The following is a 23,482-nucleotide window of genomic DNA, read 5'->3' as shown; positions in this document are numbered from 1 at the left end:
TCCAATAAGAGTTGTTTTTAAAGATAAAATTGGAACAAATATTAAAATTGTTTTGCTGAAATTTTTGTATAGGGGTTATTTTACATGTTTATTTTTTGTTAAGTATTATCATTTACTTGGCAGTACATGGATAAAGTTCAACTATATTGGTGGAAAAGATTTTGACATTTGAGTGAGATTTAGATTTGATTGAAGTTGATTATTTGGCTCCAAGGACTATGGTATTCATTGATATTAAACATTTGTCAGAGGAATTTTATGATCACACCCAATATAAAATGAAAACTAAAAAGATGAAATCATAAATTATACATTTGAATGAGATCAACGCAACCACAAATAGCATGTGAATGTTTTATATCTATGTGTAATCTTCTTTGATATATATTCTTGTAAAATTTGCCTGCAAATATGATTAAACAAATTATGAAGTATAAAAAAAATGTCTTTGTCACGGTTGTGGATGATGAATATCGAATTTTCATTTGTGGTGTTCATTGGGAATGATCATATTAGAGACTACACTCACTGAATAATAGGTTGAATTGTGTTGCAAATGACTTGAATGAAGATAACATAATCAAAATTGGATGATTATGTTAGAACTGTTATATTATTTGTATAATTTTGTACATGCATGTCTTTTGATACATCGTAGTATTATTGCACATTTTGGTGATGTTTTAAACCTAATAAGATTCAATAAAATTTGATCAAATTTCTTATGCAATTAATTTTTATATATTTATTTAATCATTTCAAAAGATTCTATTCTAATTGTTAAAATATAAAATAAATAATTAGAAAGTGTTGTAAAAATTAAATCATATAAATAAAGTATTGACTAATGGAATTAATTAATGGTATTAATCATAAGAGAAAATTGATCATCATAACATCAATATTAAATATATTAATAATAAGATTTTTATTTTTACAAAATGTTTGTTTCTTATTTGTATAATTTAATTTAAATTGTAGCATTTCATTCATAATTAAGACTTATTAACGTATGATTAAATACCATTAAAGACAATTTAATTATTTAATTCATGTTTAAATATTTTCATAATCGTTAGTTTATTTATTAATTTCAAAAATTATTTTAACAAATAAATTAATTCAAATTTTTTATATTTTAATGTGAAAATTATATGATTATACAATATTATTTTATTTACATATTACATATTCAAGTTATTTGAAATATATGGTTAGACAATATTATTTCATCACATATTGAGATAATTTAAATAAAAAGTTACTATAACAAAGTGTGCGAGAAATACATGAAATTTTTTATGCAATATAATTAAATTTGTTATACTTTTATGAAGTTGATATATATTGAAACCTAAAATTTTAAAAGCAATAAGAGAATAATTCCTTACCCTCATAATTTTAATTTAATTGCAGTATTATCATTATATGGTGTTTATCATGTTTGTTACGTATTTAGGCAATATAATTAAATTTGATATATCTATTTAATCATTTCAAAATATTTTATTCTAATTGTTAAAAAATAAAATAAATAATTAGAGAGTGTTGAAAAATTTCATTGTATAAATTAATTATTAATTAATGATATTAATCATAGGAGAAAATTTATCAATATAGCATCAATATTAATTGCATCAACAATAGCATTTTTAGTAGGATTTGTTTTTACAAACGGTCAATTCTTATTTGCATCATTTAATTTAAATTGTAGCATGTAATAAAAAGATAATAACTTCTTACTACCATAATTTTTCACCTTATACAGCTTTATACCATCATTGTCCAAATTACACTCCCATTAGTTATTAGAAATAAGTTATTATTGACAACTTTAAAAATATAAGATGTCAAGTGAATGACAACTTTAAAAATATTAGTTATTAACAATTTACATATAGATATTTACATGATATATAATGAGATCATCCCCAAAATACAGGCCAAAAACTTTTATTATGTTTAATATCAAGTTCTAATTAATGATAATTTAGGGGGAAAATTATTTTTTAATTAAAAATGACACGATTTAATAAAGTTAACTAATTTTCTTAATAATTGGGAAGTATATCTTTTTTTCCTTATAATTGAAACTGAAAAAAGTATTATTTAACACAAAATCAACCTAAAACTACAACCAAAAACTAGTAAATAGTAACAATACATGATTTAAATTTTGTAAGACTTCTTGATAACAACATTTGAAGTCATATTTGAATTTAATTTTTTTAGCAATTTTAATTAGAAAAATATATAATATTTTCATTATTAAAAAATTTATTTAAATTTGTTTGATATATCTTTATTACCAAAACAATTTTTTTTGTCAATCATATAATTTTTTTTTATTAATATAATAATTTTATTTTACCGTTATAATATAAGGATACAATAGAATCTGTTTATATAAATATATATCATACATTAATATCATGTCATTTACAATTATATTCATACTAGATTTCAACCCTTTCGATGCATATGGTAAACATATAATTTTTTTTTCTTAATTTTATTAGTTTATTTAACTGTAAAAATGGGCATAAACTTCTGTCAAAGAAGAACAACTTTTACTTGTTTTTATTTTGTATCTAACTGATTTTTATCTTAAATTTATTTTTTTAATGGAACTGAATAATTGAAAAATATTTAAAATATACAAAACAACATTATTACATCTAATAGAGCGCTAATTTTTTTGACTCTGTGATGAATAGGATGAATAGAGAATTTGAGTGTTTTTCTTTGGATTTTATTTCTTATTTTACTATCAGAATGAGCATATATATTTGCAAAAGAATATGACAAATTGTACTTTATTTTTTTTATCTAACTAATACCACTATGTTAAATGTATTTACTTTTATTAAATAAAAATGGACAATTGAACAATATTTATTAAGAAAATATTTAAAATGTGCAAAATCACAATAGAACTATTTATTAAGAAAATATAATAAGTATACTATTTAACTTGTGCATAAACATACATATTAAAATCAAATTTTTTATTTGAGTTATGTTATTATTTACTCAATGTAATTACTTCGGAGTGTGAAAATAAACATAAATAACTGTCAAAAAGTATGACAAAGTTTACTTGAATTTTAATTTTTGATTCAATTAATTAATGCTACAATTTTATCTTAAATGTGATTGTCTTTATTTAATGAAAATGAACTACTGAACAACATTTACTAAATGATGTATTATCATATAATCTGGTATGATTTAAAAATAGATAATTAAATTATCTTATTAATGACATCACATTTATATTTTAGAAAATATAATCATCCAATTATATATCATATAATATGATAAGAAATTATAAAATTTATTTGGTGGTAAACGGAGAAGGAAGGAAAGAAAGATTATATGTTCAAATCTCATTACTAATAAAAATTAATAAATTACAATAAAAAATTATCATATATAATAAACTTATTAATTTTTATAAGAATTATTCTAAAATTTATTTTTAAGATTATTTCTGATTAATCGAGAATATAACAATTTTTATGTTTGAGTGCATGAAATTAAACATTAAATAATACTAGTACTTTTCTCATGTTCATGAGTATAATCTAATAAAAAAGAATTGTCGAGTGTCAAAAATAAAAATTGAAGTTAAATTTAAGTATGATTTCGACTTAAAAAATATGACGATTAATGCAAACTACTAGTATCAATTAGTCAATTGCAGGGGCCTAAGGGAAAGCTAATCCCTAGGCAAAGCACATGGCTTCAATCTTGATGGCATCAGATGCCACATGGTGAGGTCCCCAAGAAGCACGAAAATCTTAAAACGAAACCTCGTACTGACACATGTACCAACGAAACTACTGCTTTAGATGGAGCAATTCAAGCCACAAACGTTTGGGGAACCAGAACATGCTCAGCCACAAACCCCATAACGTGTCTTATGTTTTTTCCTTTCTCCCTTTCATTTATAACTGTCTCTTGCTTCTTCTTTAGTCATCATAAGTTGCAACCTCTTCTCTTCACTCTTTTAAAAAATGGTTTTCACCATTTCCAATTAGACACACATAAAAACTTTCCCAATAGCCGCCTCTGATAATTCATTGCTAATTTGCTATCAATCCAACTTTACATATTATCATCCATTTTGATTTCATCGATAGGAAACTGGGAAACTGGGTTTTCTCTCTTTTTTGCAGATAAGCATCAATAGGGTATACTTCTTTCACTTTTTTGAGTGTTAGTATTTTGGATTATTATGGCTGTTTATGTGTGAATTTTGTAGTTTTTAAGAATCTGTGGTTGGTTTACTGTGGCTGGAAGTCATAACTAGTTTTGAGCCAATTTTTCTTATAATGTTGAGGTTTCATGTTCTTTTCTTGTTTGATATAATGTCTCTTTTTCCCCTGTCCTTTCTTTTTTTATTTGACTTTGATCAATATAAAGCTTAAATGAGGTGGTTTCTTGTGCTTCAAGAAGAAATTCGGAAAGGGGATGAAAATACTGTTCTGCATACTTTTCTTCTTTTTTTTCTTTCTATTTTTTTATATTTGTTGTGCATGACAAGGCGTAGAAAAAAGGCATTTATCTATAACTAGAAGACCATCATGTTGAACTTTTTGCCTGCTTTATTTTTTTTCAACTTTTATTAGAGACTTATTGAGTCTACCAGTTTTGGTTGAAAAGTTTGTTATCCTGTGTATCTCTGAGAAACCAAGTTCAATTAGGTTTGCATAACAAGGGGATGTTGACATTGGATGGTGTTGCTTTCTTTCCCGTGACATTTTGATATACATATCATATAGAAGGAAGATAGGATATTGGAAGACTCCTTTTAATGTTAATCAAATAGTGCTTATGAATGCGCAACAACAAATTCTGCATGTATATATTCCTATTACAAAGACCATTTTCTACATGCTAATCTTCATTTTCCTTGATCCTATGTGCAGACACTAGATAATGGATTGGTACTATGGGAACGGCGTTAATGATTATCTGGTTCCCAGAGATCAGGATTTATTGGACAGGCATCCTTCACCGGACTATTGGTCAAACTGGGGAATAAGTGCAACTGAAGGTTTTAATTCACCTAAAAATCTTTTTATCATGGATTTCTTTGAAGAAAGATTCAATAATCAAATTGAGCTTGAACCATCTCTGCATGATAAAGATCAGTCTAGCAGTTCAAGTGTATGTGGGGGATTGCCTGAGCAATCTTTTCAACAGACAGCACTTTCATGTGATCAGCCTAATTACCAGCTTCAAGATCTACTGAGATTTGAACCGATGAATGACACTTTCTTGTACAAGCTTAATCTCTGGGATTGAGATACTTGAGTTTTTTAGGATAACCATGTAGATTCTGAAGTAAATTAAATTGACATAAGTATACACTCAATTGTAGGAAGTCCAGTGCAAATTGAATTGCTCAGTGGTGTTTTTGAATTTGAACTTCTTCACATTTATCTTTATGATTGGACCCTACAAAGACTAAGAGAATCATACTTGTGGTTTTCCATACCCTTTATCTTGAACCTGTAATAGCATGGCCAGGGCTCCAATTTTCTGTAATAGTTCTATCATGGAAGGCTTATTTTTCATCTTGCATTACAAACATAACACAGCAGAGCCATTCAATTTTCACTGGTTTACCATAATCATTTAGTTAATATAAATTATAATCAAATAGAATGTCTTTTGATGTTACAGCATCACTTGTTTAACATATTTCAGGGATTCTGTACCTGAAGGTCTGCCTTGGGTTGACGTTGAAAACCTAGACAAATCCATTAACATTTCACCTGAAAACCAATGGAGCAGTACACCTGGTGATCATTCTATTTTTAGACATTAATTTATCGTAAGAATATATTTTAAGCATTATTTATGATTCGGTAGAACAAAGTATCTCAAAATACATGCCTTGTTATCATCAGGTATATTGCAGAAAGAGATGCCAGCTTCAAAGTCTGTTTCTAGCAACTCAGAATCAAAGGATTGCCTGGATATAGAGGTGACAATTTCCTTCTGTCAATCTAAGATATCATTTGGCTTGGAAGATAAATTTTTTTTACTTACCATGATCAATCATTAGCAGATTGTTTGCACACACATTTTGAACTCAAAATATTAAAGTCTAGGCTCCAATATCCTTAATTGTCACATGTAAGCCAATATAGTCACCAGAGGATCTAGGTTATTTGCGTGCTATTGTTTGAAAGGAACTTGTGTGGTTGATTAGGTTTTTTTTTCTCATGCCTTATCATTGTAACATTATATTTCTGGCACCAACTTTTCTAAATTTAAAGAAATTGCTTCATTATCTAGTGTTCAACCTAACTTGTTTTTGTGAACTCTCAAAAATCCATTTGAACTTCTGTGTTTGCAAGAATCCTTTTGATATTACATATTTTCATGCTTGCAGAAACCACTTTGTCCACTAATTTCTTCTTTTATTTAATCTTAACCACATAAAATAAGCATTAAGGTCATCTTTTATTTAATCCTTGCCACAAATAGATCTTCTTCTTTCAAGGCTTACAGTGTAATGTAATCTATTTATTTTTCTTTAAGGCACCACTGGCCAAGGTCTTGGACTCATTTGAGCAGTGCAACAGAGATGATGGCATGTGTGAGCAGTCATCATCACTTGAGGAATTCATACTGAAGGATCTTGAGATGGTAATTGGACAGGTGAAGTGACTAAGAACTCAAATCCCTGGCATCTGATTAACTGCAATATTTTTTTTTCCTAATTATCTTTGTTTCACATGATAAGTTCACCGAGAGGACCCGTATTTGCTTCCGAGATGCTCTGTACCGTCTTGCTAGAAACACTGAAGAACAACATGTAATGCTGGACCAGAATGAAGATCTTAACATACAGAAGGCAATACCACATACAGATCACAATGAAACAATGAGGTACATGATTATGATCAGTCATTATTGTCTACACTGTGTGTGCAGTTTGCACACACATTTTTATCTAATGCATGAAAAAAATTTAGTGACAAAGCAGTAAAGGTACATCTAAATATGCTAAGGATACTTTACAACTTTTATCTAACTAATGCACATCTCTAGAACTTGACGAAATATAATATCTTATGGACCTTTGTTTCTCTGGATGGTAGAATAATTTGGCTTGATTTGGCCTATGTTTACTCCATGAACAAAATTGTTATTTCACCGCTTCAAGGTTTTCAGCATGAATCATGATAATGAGTTGGACATCATATTGTTATTTCATTCAGATTATTTTAGTCAAAGCAGTAATATAAAATATAGTCTGCTACTTATATTGTTGCCTTAAATGTTTCATTTTGTTTTTCGGCTTACAATTTGTTAAGCTTTCATTGCAATGCCAAAACTAGTTGGGTTAGGAACAATTTGATATTACAATATCTTGTATATAGAACATGGTTTTGTACTTGTCCATGGTTGATTCAATTATCAGTATGTTAACTTGTATTTAGGTCTCAGGACAAGAAACCAATGGAATCAGCAACCAACAATATTGACAGAATAATTGCAAATCTCATGTTCAAGAGCATGGAGTTCAACATACATCACTCTCCAATTACATCATCGACAAACTCCATTCAACAAGTTATTGAAAGTAATAATGGTCTACATGGAAACAGCTCAAAAGCCATGAATATGGAAGAAAAGTTTTGCTATTCCCATCCCCAAAAATTACTAGTAGATGCCGAAATTCCAAGGTTTGGACTAAGTAATCAACCAAGGGACACAGGTTCAAACATCACATGTGAAGGTCCCATAAAGACATCTTTCATGATAGGGTTTGATTAGGTTGTCTGGTTGTGAGTTTTCTAGTAGGCATTAGCTAAACCACAATCAGGAAAAAAAAATCAATTTCTTGTAATTATTCAATCTCGATGTTAAGGTTTCTTTGAAGCATCTAATTTATTTGTGTTCTGTTATTTTATTCAAAGGTTTGATGTATACATTCAGCTCAATTTTGCTTGGAATGTAAGTGACTGAATTGCTATAATTTGTCGGGTCAAGATTCTTAAGATTTTATAGGCTCAATTCAGGGTACTTTTGTACTTTAGAATTCAATAAACAATACCGTGAATTCAATTTAACATGAGCTCAAAAATTGACAAAAAGAAACTAACTAATAAACTATACTATCATTTCACCAACCACGTACACGGAAAAATGCAGATTGACGTTTAAATTATTTTCTTGGAGTAAAACAGATGTTATAACTTAAATTTAACTTTACGATAGTCACACTAACATTAGGCAAGAATTGATGTTATTCAAGCAATATCTCTATACAACTGAAAACAAATTTTATTTACTTGAATAAAACTCTAGTAATAATTCTCTAACAGAGTAAAACCTATAATATCAATTAATCTGAAAATAGGAAACATGGAGCAACTATTCAAACAAGAATAAATTGACTAAGAGTCTAGGTTGAACAGTGTGCGTGAGAATGATTGATAATGATATAGTTCTGCACTGATTGAAAATATTGTCTCTTTTGTCCGGTACTGAAACAGAAAATTTACTTAGGGGCGAGAATTTAAGACATGACGATAAAAATTAGAAATGACTAATTTTTACTATTAATAATTGTCTAAAATTTATTTTAATAAAAATATATTATATATTTTATGAAAATAAATATAACAATAAATCATTTATTTCTTTCTTCTTTCAAAATTATTCATGATGTTTACAAGTTTGTGGTGAAAATTTTAAAGTTTGTGACATAGGAGTAGACTGAGAGATAGTCTAAAATTATTGACTTCTTTCTTCTTAAAGAATGAAGAACAAATTATTTGAATTGTCATACTTCAACTAGATTATAAGAATTAGTTTATTATAGTAAAAATTAATTCATCTATCAAATTTTTAATTTAAAAGCAAAAATCAAATATTAAAATTAAAAATAATATATAATACAATATTTGATGTTAGGAGCTAACAACTCTCTCTTGATATTAGAGGAACCTCCAGAGTTCATTAAGGTGCTATTGCAACACGATAAGCTTTATGCTTGCTTCTTAATCTTTTTCTTTCTTGTTCGGGTTTTAGCCCTTTATTCCAGAAAAAAAAAATACAATATTTGAAAGAGAAAGATTCGTTACAAACACCAACTAAAATATAAAATATGTTGCTTAACTTGCTTTACTTTTAACCTGCTGATGTCTTTGAAGATAGAAAAAAAAATGAATATTCACGACTCAAATGAAGTAAAGAAAAAGAAAACAGAATATAATGGATAGAACATTATATATTTTGTACGTGCAGTAAAGGGGGCGAATAAACACAAAATTGAAGAAAGTAGCAAGAGAGGGGCGGGTGGTGCAGAATCGAAATCTTGAAGAGGAAAAATACATTATATTCGTGCATATGCTTAGTAGATAGGGGGGGATACTGCTCCTGTTTTATATGCGGTTTCGTCCCTGCTTTCGATCTTCTATATCCAAGAGCGAAGCATAACCCATTGCTTATTGAATGACGGAATATTCACACTGATAGAATCATGTTCTTGCAATTTATGGATTTGGAAGAGTTTTTTCCACCCTCCGTGGAGGACATAGAACTTGGACCACTTCTTGAAATGCTATAATAATTGCCATGCAAATCATAGACACATGCTGGTATATTCCTTTTTCAAGATTTTCACCATTCCTCAATAGGGATAAGAAGTTTTCTTCTACGTGCTTTTTGGTGAGATTTGCTGAGTTTTAATCCAAATATAAATAGGATGTTGTTAGCAGTTAGACTGCTAGAGGATAGTTAGCTTTGTTAGTTTATGTTATTCCTATTGTAACTAACTTTTAGATAAAGGGTAAATGAAAAGTGAGTGAAATATACAGGTTTTCATTGAAACTTATTCTCTTGTTCATATCTGTGAATGTGTGAAAGGGCTTCTTCTCCAACAAGATTAAGTCTATTAAGGTTTGCTTGAAGATCACTATTTGTCAATAGCTTCTTAAGAGGCTTGGCACACTCCAAAATGTACTCTCTCAGGTTCTCGATCGGTGGCAAATATGAATAATTATTTATCGATGATTTATGTTTCTCCTCTTGATTTGTTGTGACCAAAGAAATGAGTGTTTCTGCAACTTTATAATCTTCCCCCTGTGCTGGTAATGATGATGATGATTTTCCTTCAGCAAATTCTTGGGATTGTTCGCAATGGCAAATCCAGGACCACAATTAAGTAGGAGTAGTCTATTTAAAATATATAAATATTATTAAAATGAGTGAGAAATTGAGGATAATGAATCCACATATATAAAATTATGGGTGTAAAATATAAAGAATAAAAATATTTATATATAATTTTCTTATAATGAGGGCTTGCATTTGTACATCCTTGTTGAAATGCAGGTCCATCATTGCTTGTTTACATTTCTTGTTGGCGAAAAGATTTTCATGCCAATCTTTTTCTTGTTTCATACTCAAGAACTAGAAGCCTTGTGAATTCTTGAGTAAATTTTCATTCCACTTGAGGCCATCGCTTATGTTGTTTGCAATTCTTTTTAGTGTCTTCCTGATCCAGTACTGTTCAAGCAACATTCATTTTGTAACTTGATGAGGATGATGACCCTTCAACAAATTCTTGCGATTGTTTGCAGTGGCTAGTCCAGGACTTTGCTGCAGTGACACTGGTCTATTTAAAAAATAAAATAAAAATTATAATAACTATTATATATAGAAATCATTGAGAAATTGTGGATAGTGGACTCAAATATACAACTTAGGAAATGCAAAATATAAAAAATTAAGATATTTACATGTGATTCTCTGAAAATGGGATGACGTATTTGCACACCCTGGCTACAATGTAGGTCCACCGCTGATTGTTTGTATTTCCTGGTTGTATAAAGATTTTCTTGCTTACCTTTTTCTTGTTTCATGCTCTCAAGAGCTTGAAGTGCTGTTTTTTCATCCTCAGTTAATTTTTCAGTAAACTTTCTTTGTATCTGAGACCTTGGTGGCTAAGGTGGTTTCCAATTTATACTTTCCATAGCTGAAGGCTTGGCATATACATATAAAAGGCCACAAATTAATTTAGAATGTGATTATTTGTTCAAAAAGAATGTGATAAAACAAACTAAAAACGAAGAACAAACATGGAGAAAAAGTAAGGAACTTGTTGAACGGTGAGAATGTCTACAGTACGAGCAATGTGTTGAAATATAAACTTGATTTGGGTCTAAATTAATTATTTGGTTCCTTGGACTTAGTTATTTTGGGCTTAAGTAATTATGGGTCATGTTTCTAGAGAATTCTTGTAGTGTTTGGAGTGTCTAGATATTTCTTATGGTTGTAATATTCTCTAGAATACTCTTTGGATTTCTAGAGTTGAGAACTCTCTAGAATTAGTGTGTCTAGAGTTCTCCTTAGAGTAGTATAAATAGAGATGTAATCCTACACATTTGTATCAAGCAAAAATACAAAGTTCTCTCCTCCATAAAGAATTCTCCTTTCTATCAAGTTTCTATTCAAAGTCTCCAATATTCCTAAACACTTTTCCTAAACATAAAAAGCCTTATTTCCAACAAATTGGTATCAGAGCTTCAAGATCCTCAAAAGATGGCGAATGGAGGTTTTCCTTTCCAAATGCCGATGCTCACAAAGAACAACTATGATAATTGGAGTAACAAGATGAAGGCGCTACTAGGAGCTCAAGATGTGTAGGATATCGTAGAGAATGGCTTCGAGGAGCAAGATGAAGCCTCGCTAAGTCAAGGTGTAAAGGAGACGTTGAAGGAGTCAAGAAAGAGAGACAAGAAAGCTCTCTTTCTCATTTATCAATCGGTGGATGAAGATACATTTGAGAAGATATCTAATGCAACGACGACCAAAGAAGCATGGGATAAGCTTCAAACTTGCAACAAAGGAGTTGAGCAGGTAAAAAAGATTCGTCTTCAAACTCTTAGAGGTGACTTTGAGCGTTTGTTTATGGAGGAGTCTGAGTCAATTTCTGATTATTTTTCTCGAGTATTGGCCGTAGTCAATCAACTTAAAAGAAATGGTGAAGATGTTGATGAGGTGAAGGTCATGGAAAAAATACTTCGAACTTTAAATCCAAGTTTTGACTTCATTGTTACCAACATTGAAGAAAACAAGGATTTAAAGACCATGACTATTGAGCAACTCATGGGTTCTTTACAAGCATACGAAGAAAAACAAAAGAGAAAAATTAAACAAAAGGAGGCTACAGAGCAACTACTACAACTCAACGTAAAGGAAGAAAACTATGCAAATTACAAGAGCCAAAGAGGACGAGGTCGCGGCCAAGATCGTGGACGTGGACGAGGACATGGAGGAGAAGGAAGAGGTGGTTACAACAACCACTCCAACAAATTCAACAATGGAGAAAGAAGTTGGAATCCACAAGTAACAAGAGGTCGTGGAAGAGGAAATTCATGGTCGAGGTATGACAAATCAAAAATCAAGTGCTTCAATTGCAACAAGATTGGTCACTACGCATCCGAGTGTAGATTCTCGAAGAAGGTTGAAGAGAAAGCTAACTTTGTAGAAGAAAAAGGCGGAGAAGAAGAAACTTTGCTACTCGCGTGCCAAAACAAATTTGAAGAGAAAAGAAACAAGTGGTACCTCGACACCAGCGCAAGCAACCACATGTGCGGCGATCAAAGCATGTTCGTGGAGATCAATGAAGCGGCAACTGGTGATGTCTCATTTGGAGACGACTCAAAGATACCAGTCAAAGGCAAAGGTAAAATTCTCATACGTTTGAAGAATGGGAGTCATCAATTCATATCCAATGTCTACTATGTGCCTAACATGAAGAATAATATTTTGAGCTTGGGACAATTATTAGAGAAAGGCTATGACATCCATTTGAAAGAACATAATCTTTTCTTAAGAGATTGTAGACATAACTTGATTGCTAAAGTGCCTATGTCAAAGAATAGAATGTTCCTCTTGAACATTCAAAATGATGTGACAAAGTGTCTCAAGGCTTGCTATACCGACTCTTCGTGGCTATGGCATCTACGGTTCGGGCACCTCAACTTCGACGGTCTAGAATGTTTAGCGAAGAAGGAGATGGTGAGAGGCTTGCCTAGCATCAACCACCCAGACCAACTTTGCGAAGGATGTCTAATTGGGAAGCAATTTCGTAAAAGTTTTCCAAAGGAATCAACAACAAGAGCAACAAAGCCGCTAGAGCTCATACACACCGATGTCTGTGGACCAATCAAACCCAATTCATTTGGTAAGAATAAGTACTTTCTCCTCTTTATTGATGATTATTCCAGGAAAACCTGGGTTTATTTCTTGAAGGAGAAATCAGAAGTGTTTGAAAACTTTAAGAAGTTCAAAGCCCTCGTGGAGAAAGAAAGTGGTCTTTCCATCAAGGCCATGAGATCTGATCGAGGAGGAGAGTTCACTTCAAATAAGTTCAACAAATATTGTGAAGACCATGGAATCCGTCGCCCATTGACAGTGCCAAGATCGCCACAACAAAATGGAGTAGCAGAGAGAAAGAACCGGACCATACTTAACATGGTGCGAAGCATGCTCAAGAGCAAGAAGATGCCGAAGGAGTTTTGGGCTGAAGCAGTGGCATGTGCAGTTTACCTAACAAACCGTTCCCCAAAAAGAAGCGTGCATGAGAAGACACCACAAGAAGCATGGAGTGGAAGGAAGCCCGGGATCTCTCACCTCAAAGTGTTTGGAAGCATTGCCTATACCCATGTTCCAGACGAAAAGAGGACAAAACTCGATGATAAAAGTGAGAAGTACGTGTTTGTGGGTTACGACTCAAGATCCAAGGGGTACAAGCTCTATAATCCAAATAGTAGAAAGATCGTCATAAGTCGCGACGTGGAGTTCGACGAAGAAGATTGTTGGGATTGGAGTGTTCAAGAAGATAAGTATGATTTTCTTCCTTATTTTGAAGAAGATGATGAAATTAAACAACCAATCATAGAGGAACATATTACACCACCTGCCTCACCGACACCAAGGCTGGATGAAACAAGTTCAAGTGAGAGGACACCGCGACTAAGGAGCATTGAAGAGATTTATGAGGTAACCAAAAACCTAAACGACATTAACCTCTTTTGTCTTTTTGGTGATTGTGAGCCTCTAAGCTATCAAGAAGCGGCGGAAAACATAAAGTGGAAAGACGCCATGGACAAAGAAATCAAGTCAATCACGAAGAATGATACATGGGAACTTACTACACTTCCACGAGGACATAAAGCAATCGGAGTAAGATGGGTGTACAAGGCAAAGAAGAATGCTAAAGGAGATGTGGAGAGATACAAAGCAAGATTGGTGTCTAAAGGTTATAGTCAAAGACAAGGAATTGACTATGATGAGGTATTTGCTCCTGTTGCTCGTCTTGAAACTATTAGACTGATCATTTCTTTGGCAGCCCAAAATAAATGGAAGATCTATCAAATGGATGTGAAGTCAGCCTTCTTGAATGGTTTTCTCGAAGAAGAAGTCTATATTGAGCAACCACTGGGCTATGAAGTAAAAGGGCAAGAAGGAAAAGTCTTGAAGTTGAAGAAGGCGTTGTACGGTCTCAAGCAAGCACCGAGAGCTTGGAATGTTCGAATCGACAAGTACTTTCAAGACAAGAACTTCATCAAGTGTCCATATGAGCATGCACTCTATATCAAAGCGCAAAGTGGAGATATTTTGATTGTGTGTTTATATGTAGATGACTTGATCTTTACAGGGAACAATCCAAGCATGTTCGAAGAGTTCAAGAAAGATATGTCAAATGAATTTGAGATGACGGATATGGGGCTTATGGCATATTATCTCGGCATCGAAGTAAAACAAGAAGACAAAGGAATTTTCATCATCCAAGAAGGCTATGCCAAAGAAGTCCTTAAGAAGTTCAAGATGGATGATGCCAATCCAGTTGGCACCCCGATGGAATGTGGCAGCAAGTTGAGCAAGCATGAAAAAGGAGAGAATGTGGATCCAACTCTTTACAAAAGTTTGGTTGGAAGTTTACGTTACTTGACATGTACAAGGCCGGATATTCTCTATACTGTAGGAGTAGTAAGTCGCTACATGGAAGCTCCAACCACAACTCACTTCAAGGCGGCAAAGAGAATCCTTCGATACATCAAAGGTACAACAAACTTTGGCTTGCACTATTACTCTTCTGACAATTATGACATTGTTGGCTATAGTGATAGCGATTGGAGTGGAGACTTGGATGATAGAAAGAGCACTACTGGTTTTGTGTTCTTTATGGGAGATACTGCTTTCACTTGGATGTCAAAGAAGCAACCAATAGTCACACTATCAACTTGTGAAGCCGAGTATGTCGCTGCCACATCATGCGTTTGTCATGCAATTTGGCTAAGGAACTTGTTGAAAAAGTTAAAAATGCCACAAGAAGAACCTATGGAAATATGTGTTGACAATAAATCAGCACTCGCTTTGGCAAAGAATCCAGTCTTTCATGAAAGAAGAAAGCACATCGACACCCGTTACCACTTCATAAGAAAATGCATTGAGAAGAAGGAGGTAAAGTTGAAGTATGTGATGTCTCAAGATCAAGCTGCCGACATTTTCACAAAGACACTCAAGTTGGAAACTTTCGTAAAGCTAAGGAGTATGCTTGGAGTCACAAATCAAGTTTAAGGGGGGATGTTGAAATATAAACTTGATTTGGGCCTAAATTAATTATTTGGTTCCTTGGACTTAGTTATTTTGGACTTAAGTAATTATGAGTCATGTTTCTAGAGAATTCTTGTAGTGTTTGGAGTGTCTAGATATTTCTTATGGTTGTAATATTCTCTAGAATACTCTTTGGATCTCTAGAGTTGAGAACTCTCTAGAATTAGTGTGTCTAGAGTTCTCCTTAGAGTAGTATAAATAGAGATGTAATCCTACACATTTGTATCAAGCAAAAATACAAAGTTCTCTCCTCCATAAAGAATTCTCCTTTCTATCAAGTTTCTATTCAAAGTCTCCAATATTCCTAAACACTTTTCCTAAACATAAAAAGCCTTATTTCCAACACAATGATGTTAAAGAAAAATAAAGAGTAATTTTTAGATTGTAATGGTGATAAAACAAGAAAATAAAAGATGAGGTTACACTTTCTTCTCAATCTAGAGTACCAGCAATAGGGATGACAAATTCTCGTTAGACTAAAATATAAATATAAAACGTGTAATGTTACAAACTACAAAATGAAACTTAGGTCATTAACAAATGCGGAAAACAAAATGAAAATATACCTCCTGTTATTGTCATGAAAGAACTATTTTATTTTGGTTATTCCAAGCTCCCACTCTCTCTGTAGATGGTTTATCAGACGAAAATAAAATATGTAAACTCAGGGACCAAACACATGTGCTATATATAAGTATTCTACCATCAAGAATCTATTTAGTAGTCATTATCACCAATTAGTAGTCATGACCACCCATTAGTAGTCATTCAATATTTGACTTTTCAACTTCAGAACTGATGGAGCACTTGACCTTCACTACTAAAAAAAAGGCTTTCTACATCTCTCCATTAACATCGGTTATTGCGAAACCGATGTTAACAAAAGCGCGGTGACATTTTTGTAATTAAATGGAGTTACTTAACATCGGTTTTAGCAAAATCGATGTTAACTACTTCATGTTAACATCGGTTATTTAAAAAACCGATGTTAACATGATGTTAAGATGAATATGGTAACATCGGTTTTGGATTATCTACCAAAAGACTTGCAACATACTTCTCTTGTACAGCAAGTGTTGAACCAATTGGCTGAAGGTATGTCTCTATCAAAGTTCCATCTCCAGGCAATGCCTCTAATGCAAACACATCAAGGGACAAAACTTATATTTAACTCTGTGTGCATAATGATTAATGACTCGATCTTTGCAACCACTTATACAATAAATATGAATATGAATCTTCATAAACTTCATAAATATTTACTCTGTAGTTTATATGATAGACACTGAACCGTATGTAGGTTGTTTACTAGGAGAAATGGATGGGGTAGCAGAGAATCAATCTCTCATGTAGGCAAAAGGTGTAATTTGTTCTATAATTACCTAGTACCTATAAATGTGGCAGATGGCAAGGAAAGCAAGGACCTATGTAGGTGAGAGGACAAGGACATGGGTTTAGGGTAGATGTTCTGCGCATCTGCAGCACTCAAGATTTATCTTTTATTTTCTATATTTTATATTCAAAGAGAATAGAGATTACTCTTACTGTAAGCAACTAGTTTTGTATGGTGCAGACGAGGATGGAAAGGCTGGAAGAGATGAGAAAAAGAGTAGAAAGTCTCACAGACTTCCTTCTTCTTCTGAATCTGTCTATACTTCTCTTGATTTGGTTTATAGTAATCTATGAGGACCCTCTCATGTCTCTTCAACTAATGGATTTTTCTATTATATAACTTTTGTTGGTGCTTATTCTCGTTTCACTTGGATTTATCTTCTTAAAAGTAAATATGAAATCCTCAACATTTTTCAAAAGTTCAAGGGTATGGCAGAATTACAGTTTAATTTCAAAATTAAAAGTCTTCAAACTGATTGGGGAGGAGAGTTTAGGCCATTTACATCCTTTTCAGCTAGCTGTGGCATTCAACATAGGCTAATTTGTCCTCACACTCATCATAAAAATGAGGTTGTTGAATGAAAACACAGTCATATTGTAGAACTTGGTCATCACTGCATCATGCTTCCTTACCACTTAAATTTTGGGATGTTGCCTTTTGCACAACTGTCTATCTTATAAACAGACTACCCACAACATCACTAAATTTTTTAGTAACCTATCATATGTTGTTCCAACAGTTTCCATATTATACTTTTCTCAAAACCTTTGGATGTGCTTCTTTCCCTTTACGTAGACCCTACAACAATCACAAGGTAGACTTTAGATCTGCTGAATGCCTTTTCTTGGGTTATTCTACCTCTCATAAAGGGTATAAATGTATGTCTTCTTCAGGCAGAATTTATATCTCCAAGGATGTCATTTTCAATGAGTCCAAGTTTCCCTATGCTGACTTGTTTGAAACTTTTACTTCTCTCGGTCAGTCCACTTCCTCCTCCATTCCTTTTCAGTTTCATTCCATTCCTATCATTCAGTCTCCAAATCTTTCACATCCTACTTCTAATTCCCGTCAACCCACTCAAACTCATACCTCCTATGTTTCCGGTCATCTCTGTGACACCCTCTACCCCGACATATAAATAAATAAAATATATAAAAAAATATCGGTAACCAAATTCACACGGGTAAAAGATTCACCTTCACTTCACTATTATCAATTAAAACTTATTAAAAATATATTCGGCTCGAAACAAGGCCGTCAAAATTTACAAAAATATTTTGTTAAATCAGTGAGATAAAATAAAATAGACTAACATTATGCAATTAATATAAAATTTATGTCCCACTGTCACATCCTATCAAAGCATTGTGTCCCGACATCCTTCAACACAAGGTTCCTTTAAGCACTTCACCTAGCCGTCTGCTCCCCCGAACACAAGGTTCAAGATCATCACAGGATCCAAACACAAACAACAAACCGGGAGTGAGTTATCACATTCCTAACTACTAGAGAGAAACAAAACAACATATAGTAGCCAAATACAATTTACTTAGCATATCTCACATTATTTCATCACTTTGTCATTCAAAATTCACTTTTCAATCATCAATCACACCTTTCAATCATCGATCACAATACACAAGAATCACACACTCAGATCAAGACATAATAACACATCAATTTCATAATGAACAATTAGCAAGCGCATGAGACAGTTATGCTAAGACTCAAGCATATATGCAATGTGGTACCATGTCAGTGAAAAACCACCCTGGGGCGCTTAGGAGTACATAACAAGACACACCACACAATGGGTTTGTCAGGTCACTCTCACTAAGTAAGATCATAGGGAGACCAGTCAGGGTCACGATGTTTTGCGAGAATGCTCCAACCATATGGGATCAGCATAGGCTTAAAGGAGCACTCAAACCCAATGACCCCCAAGGCCTACACTCCGAAGAGTCCGTCAAGGCCTCTCCCTCCTGATTCAGGTCCAACCCCTAAAATCATTTTAGCACATAAACACTGCTAGTGAATTATACAATACTCACAACCTCACACTCGTGTCTTAAACACGTACAACATATTGCGCTACAATTTAACACTGGTTCCTAAATAGGAACCTACACTTTCTCTTTAACACTGCGCATTTACACTTTTCTCAAGATAACACTGGTCGGGTTATTGTACAATTCACAGCTTACACAAATAATGTCACATCAAGAGTTAATCACACACTTATTCACAGCCAAAACTCATTCACAATTTCACATCTCATAATGTCACAATCCACCATCACATGTTTTCACGTATCTCACAATTCAACACCTGTTTTACTTTACACTTTTACTCAATCTCAAGGCAACATATTATTCCACAATTCATCACATATTTCATTTATAAATATTGCTCATGAATTATACAATACCACGACCTCACACTCATGTTTCAAACATGTTTAACACAATTGCGCTACAATTTAACACTGGTTCCTAACTAGGAACTTACACTTTCTCTTTAACACTGCGCATAAGCACTGGTCGGGTTATTGTATAATTCATAGCTCACGATACAATTAATGTAACATCAAGTGTTAAACACATCCACTTATTCACAATCGAATATCATGTCCACACTTTAACATCTCATAACATCACATCAACCATCTCATAACATTTCCAATGATATTCATAAGGTACAACATACACATGTTCATGAAATTTAACCATAATATTCTCAAACTCCAACACTTAATAATTTTTGGAATCATACTATAACACTCTACAATATTATTTACATAAATTATTAATATAAATAACTACCTCTCTATATATAAACTAGCATACATCATATTAAATCACAAATTTCAAAGTAAGCTTTCAATGCACAAATTCTAAATAATTATATGAACACTTTGGTCAGTTTCAATTATGATATTAATTTTTTAAATTATATATAAAAACTTAAACAACAAGAAAAAGAGAAAATACCAAATCAATATCTCTTTCTAAATTTCTCTTTACTTTATTTCATCAATTCATATTAATTAGAAAAAGTACTCAATTTATAGGGTTCACGCTCAATACAATAGCATATCAATTTCACAACAATTGGTCTGTCAAACATATATAATTCACTATAATAATTATAAGGATAAAATGAAATTGCAAAAACACCCCAAAACTCATTCCAATTGATATCTCTAAGGATCCCTACACATGTTCTCACTAGTTCCCAATTGTGAATAACTCATCCCTTACCTCTGAGCGGACTCACGTGTCTTCAGCCAGCGATAGTAACATCTCTAGCGGTTCCCTGAGATTCATTCAGTTATTTCTCTGACTGCTCCGATAGAATTCCCAAACGTCAGAGAGACGGAGAAGAGATTGAAACCTCCACTTGTACTGTCTTCATACGATTCCTTTTTCTCCCTCCGCAAATATTATCTCAAATATCCCAACGGTGGAAGTCTGCGCAACTGAATTTCGAACAACATACCCAAATTTCATAAAAATCCAACGGTTAAGGAAACCGGGATCGTAATTTTACCGAGACAGTTTTGGGTTTCTGCGGGAATTTAAAATGCTACAATGCGAAGGGTTTTCCTCTAACCTCAGATATGATTTTGAAATTCCCAATGGTAAGAAATTTCGAAATTGGGTTGCGAACGTGGTACTCAAATTTCACGACGATCCAACGGTGAACGAGTCCGAGATCGTCTTTTTTCTGAGACAAGTTTGGTGGGCTGCGGGAAAAAGAAAGAGTTTTGAGAGGAGAAGAGGAAAAACAAAAATGAGGCAAAAAAAGGCACCTGACTTAACATAACTATTTATACCTAGGGTATTCAGCCTATTATTTATTCTATATTTATTTATTTATTTATTTTATAAAAACAAACTCTATTTTATTTTCTATCAAACAAATAAATGAAATACCCTTTTTATTTTCTCTCAAATCATTATTTTAATTAATAATTATATCTCCTTATTTATTTATTTATAAAATCTAATCATTTTTCTAAAACTCTATTTATTTATAAATAACAATCCTTTTTAATCTAGATTACAAAAATTGGAATGTTACAATCTCAATTCTCCTGATGTTGGACAGTCTACATCTGTTTCTGCACAGTCCTCTTCTAATCATCAGTCAGTTCAGTCTAACACTGACATACCTATTCCAGCTTCTAGTTCAGCATCTAGTCCAGTTCAGTCCCCAAGTACTAAACCCACAGATTAGTATAAAAAATCACAAAGTGCAACAGAATTTACACAGTCAGGATTAAGATAGCATAACACAAATTATCAAATACTTAAATTTTTTTTCTTTAAATTAAGGTTTCCTCTTCTTACACGGTCAGGATTGAATTAAGTGGCAGTGGCTCAGTTTGAAAACTAAAACCAAGAGAAGATAGATAGATGCAATTATTTTTTCGGGTAGGTAGCACTAAATTAAAGCATACTAGTACATGAAGAAAAAGACTGAGAAATTAACAGCTTAATTGCTAGTTGTAAGTGGAATTGTTGGTGTAATTAGTACTAGTAACTGGGTATTTATGAGCATTCTTCACTATTTTAGTCAGAGCAGCTTGTCCAAGATCTAGCCCACAAACATCAGCAAGATGCACTAAATAAAGCAAAACATCTGAAAGTTCTTCCTCTAAGTGCTCCTTATCATCAGAACTCCAATTGGGCAATCCCTTTGCAACCTCTCCTTTCCACTGTAAGATCTCAGAAAGCTCTCCCACCTACATAATAAATCATTAATATAGAATGCTTCATTAATTATATATTAATTAAAAAATTTCAATATCATCAATTTAGGTAAATATGACATATATGTATATTTTTTACTTACAAGAGCTAAAAGAAGATTTCTGGGACTGTGATATTGATCCCATCCTTTTACTTTAGCAAACTCATCAAGCCTTTTGCTAAGTTCCTGAAGAGAAACATCTCTTTTACTAGGGAATCCATTAGAGTACTCCATTTTTTTTCTAGGCAGGGTTCTTTGTTTTTTGCTTCATCCAATAGTCTTGCATGCATGTCTAATTTATAGACAACCTGAAAGTGGGGCTACAAGATAGAAAGGAAGAAAAAGAGAGAGGGAAGGGTGAAATAGTTGATAAGATATATTCGTATTTCTTTTGTTCCCTTCCCTTTCTAACTAATATATGCACTAATTGTTGTAGTGGAGGAGCACTTGATTGGTTTTTTCTATGTAGGACAGTAATCATGGAGGTGGTATATGGCATATATGCCTCCATCTTTACAATCCATGACTTGAAAGCACTTACCTTACACCTAAAAAGTTTTAGCCCAAATTTGAATAGCAATTTTCTCTATTAATCCCCTAGTTACTTGCCTTGCCTATCACACTCACCTATAGAATCTTACCAGCTTCAATGATACCTTACCAGCTTCGATAACATTGTAGAATTGATCAGCCACAGCATTGAAGCAAGTTGCCCCAATTTCTCCACCATCAGAATCCACAACATCAAAAGAAAACACCTACCAACATAATAGAGGTAGACATTCTTGGCCTATAGAGTTTTACTACTGAAAGGCTAACATAAGGTAAAAGGTAATCAAAACTAGGCCAAAGTATATCGTAGGCCTATGTATCATTGGATATTAATGGTTGACAAGGCCAAAAGATAAATACAGTTAACAATAACCATACAGATAATAAACTTAATAATTTTAAAAATTTAAGAAGTTCCAAAACTATTTTGAACACAATCGTACCCTAAAAGTTTGCAGAATAAATTACATTTTCCTCCAATTTCAGTTTTGTAGTTAAAAAAAAGTTTTTTATATAAGAGTTGATTAGGCATTGGATAACTGACCACATAGTATATTGCAAGGTTGTCCTTATCATCTATATAACTAGATTTCAATTTCAAACGTATGACATGGACTATGGTTTTTTTTTTTTCAGGTTATCATATACTACTTTTAATTCACATTGTTGTTGAAGCTCTTTAGGGTTATAGCAACTCCAGGTACGTACGTAGGAACTAGTATGTATATACTGGTGTTTGATTTAAAATGTTATATACTGGTGTTTGCTTTAAAATGTTATATATTGGTGTTTGATTTAAAATGTTGCATACTGGTGTTTGATTTAAAATATTATATGCAACACCTTTAAAAGGACTACACCAAATATTTTTTTTTGCTCAACAAAGATAATATATATATTGAATAGAGTACCAGAGGTACTGATAGTACAAGAGAACCATACAAGTGGTTCCACAGCCAGACATTCATATTCTGAAAGGGAACCACTCTATGGATACTAATTTCATATAAGATTTACATAAAGTAGATTCCTAACTATGTAATCCTCTGCTGCTGCATGAAACTTTGTGTAAAGCTACTTGCCCATTGATTAAAATGGACTGTAAAGTCTTTCTCGAAACTCCTA

The 23,482-nt window shown here is 32.6% G+C and overlaps 2 protein-coding genes across 2 annotated transcripts; one reads left to right on the top strand and one right to left on the bottom strand.

Annotated features, from left to right (window-relative positions):
• Nucleotides 1-3,838: 3,838 nt before the first annotated feature.
• LOC100785636 (protein LNK3) lies at nt 3,839-8,002 on the top strand. The gene is made up of 7 exons (XM_003523900.4): nt 3,839-4,196; nt 4,935-5,288; nt 5,719-5,813; nt 5,922-5,998; nt 6,559-6,678; nt 6,764-6,909; nt 7,464-8,002. The coding sequence occupies exons 2-7, from the start codon at nt 4,945-4,947 to the stop codon at nt 7,798-7,800; spliced, it is 1,119 nt and encodes a 372-aa protein (XP_003523948.3). The 5' UTR covers nt 3,839-4,196; nt 4,935-4,944; the 3' UTR covers nt 7,801-8,002.
• Nucleotides 8,003-21,554: 13,552 nt separating this feature from the next.
• On the bottom strand, nt 21,555-22,039 carry LOC100784040 (dCTP pyrophosphatase 1). The gene is made up of 2 exons (XM_026128233.2): nt 21,908-22,039; nt 21,555-21,797 (listed from the first exon to the last, which is right to left on the bottom strand). Exons 1-2 carry the CDS (start codon nt 22,037-22,039, stop codon nt 21,555-21,557), a joined length of 375 nt encoding a protein of 124 aa, XP_025984018.1.
• Between the last annotated feature and the right edge of the window lie 1,443 nt (nt 22,040-23,482).

This window comes from Glycine max, chromosome 4 (genome assembly GCF_000004515.6).
Source record: "Glycine max cultivar Williams 82 chromosome 4, Glycine_max_v4.0, whole genome shotgun sequence".
Classification (NCBI taxonomy): Eukaryota; Viridiplantae; Streptophyta; class Magnoliopsida; order Fabales; family Fabaceae; genus Glycine; species Glycine max.
This window is presented reverse-complemented; position numbering and strand designations above follow the sequence as displayed.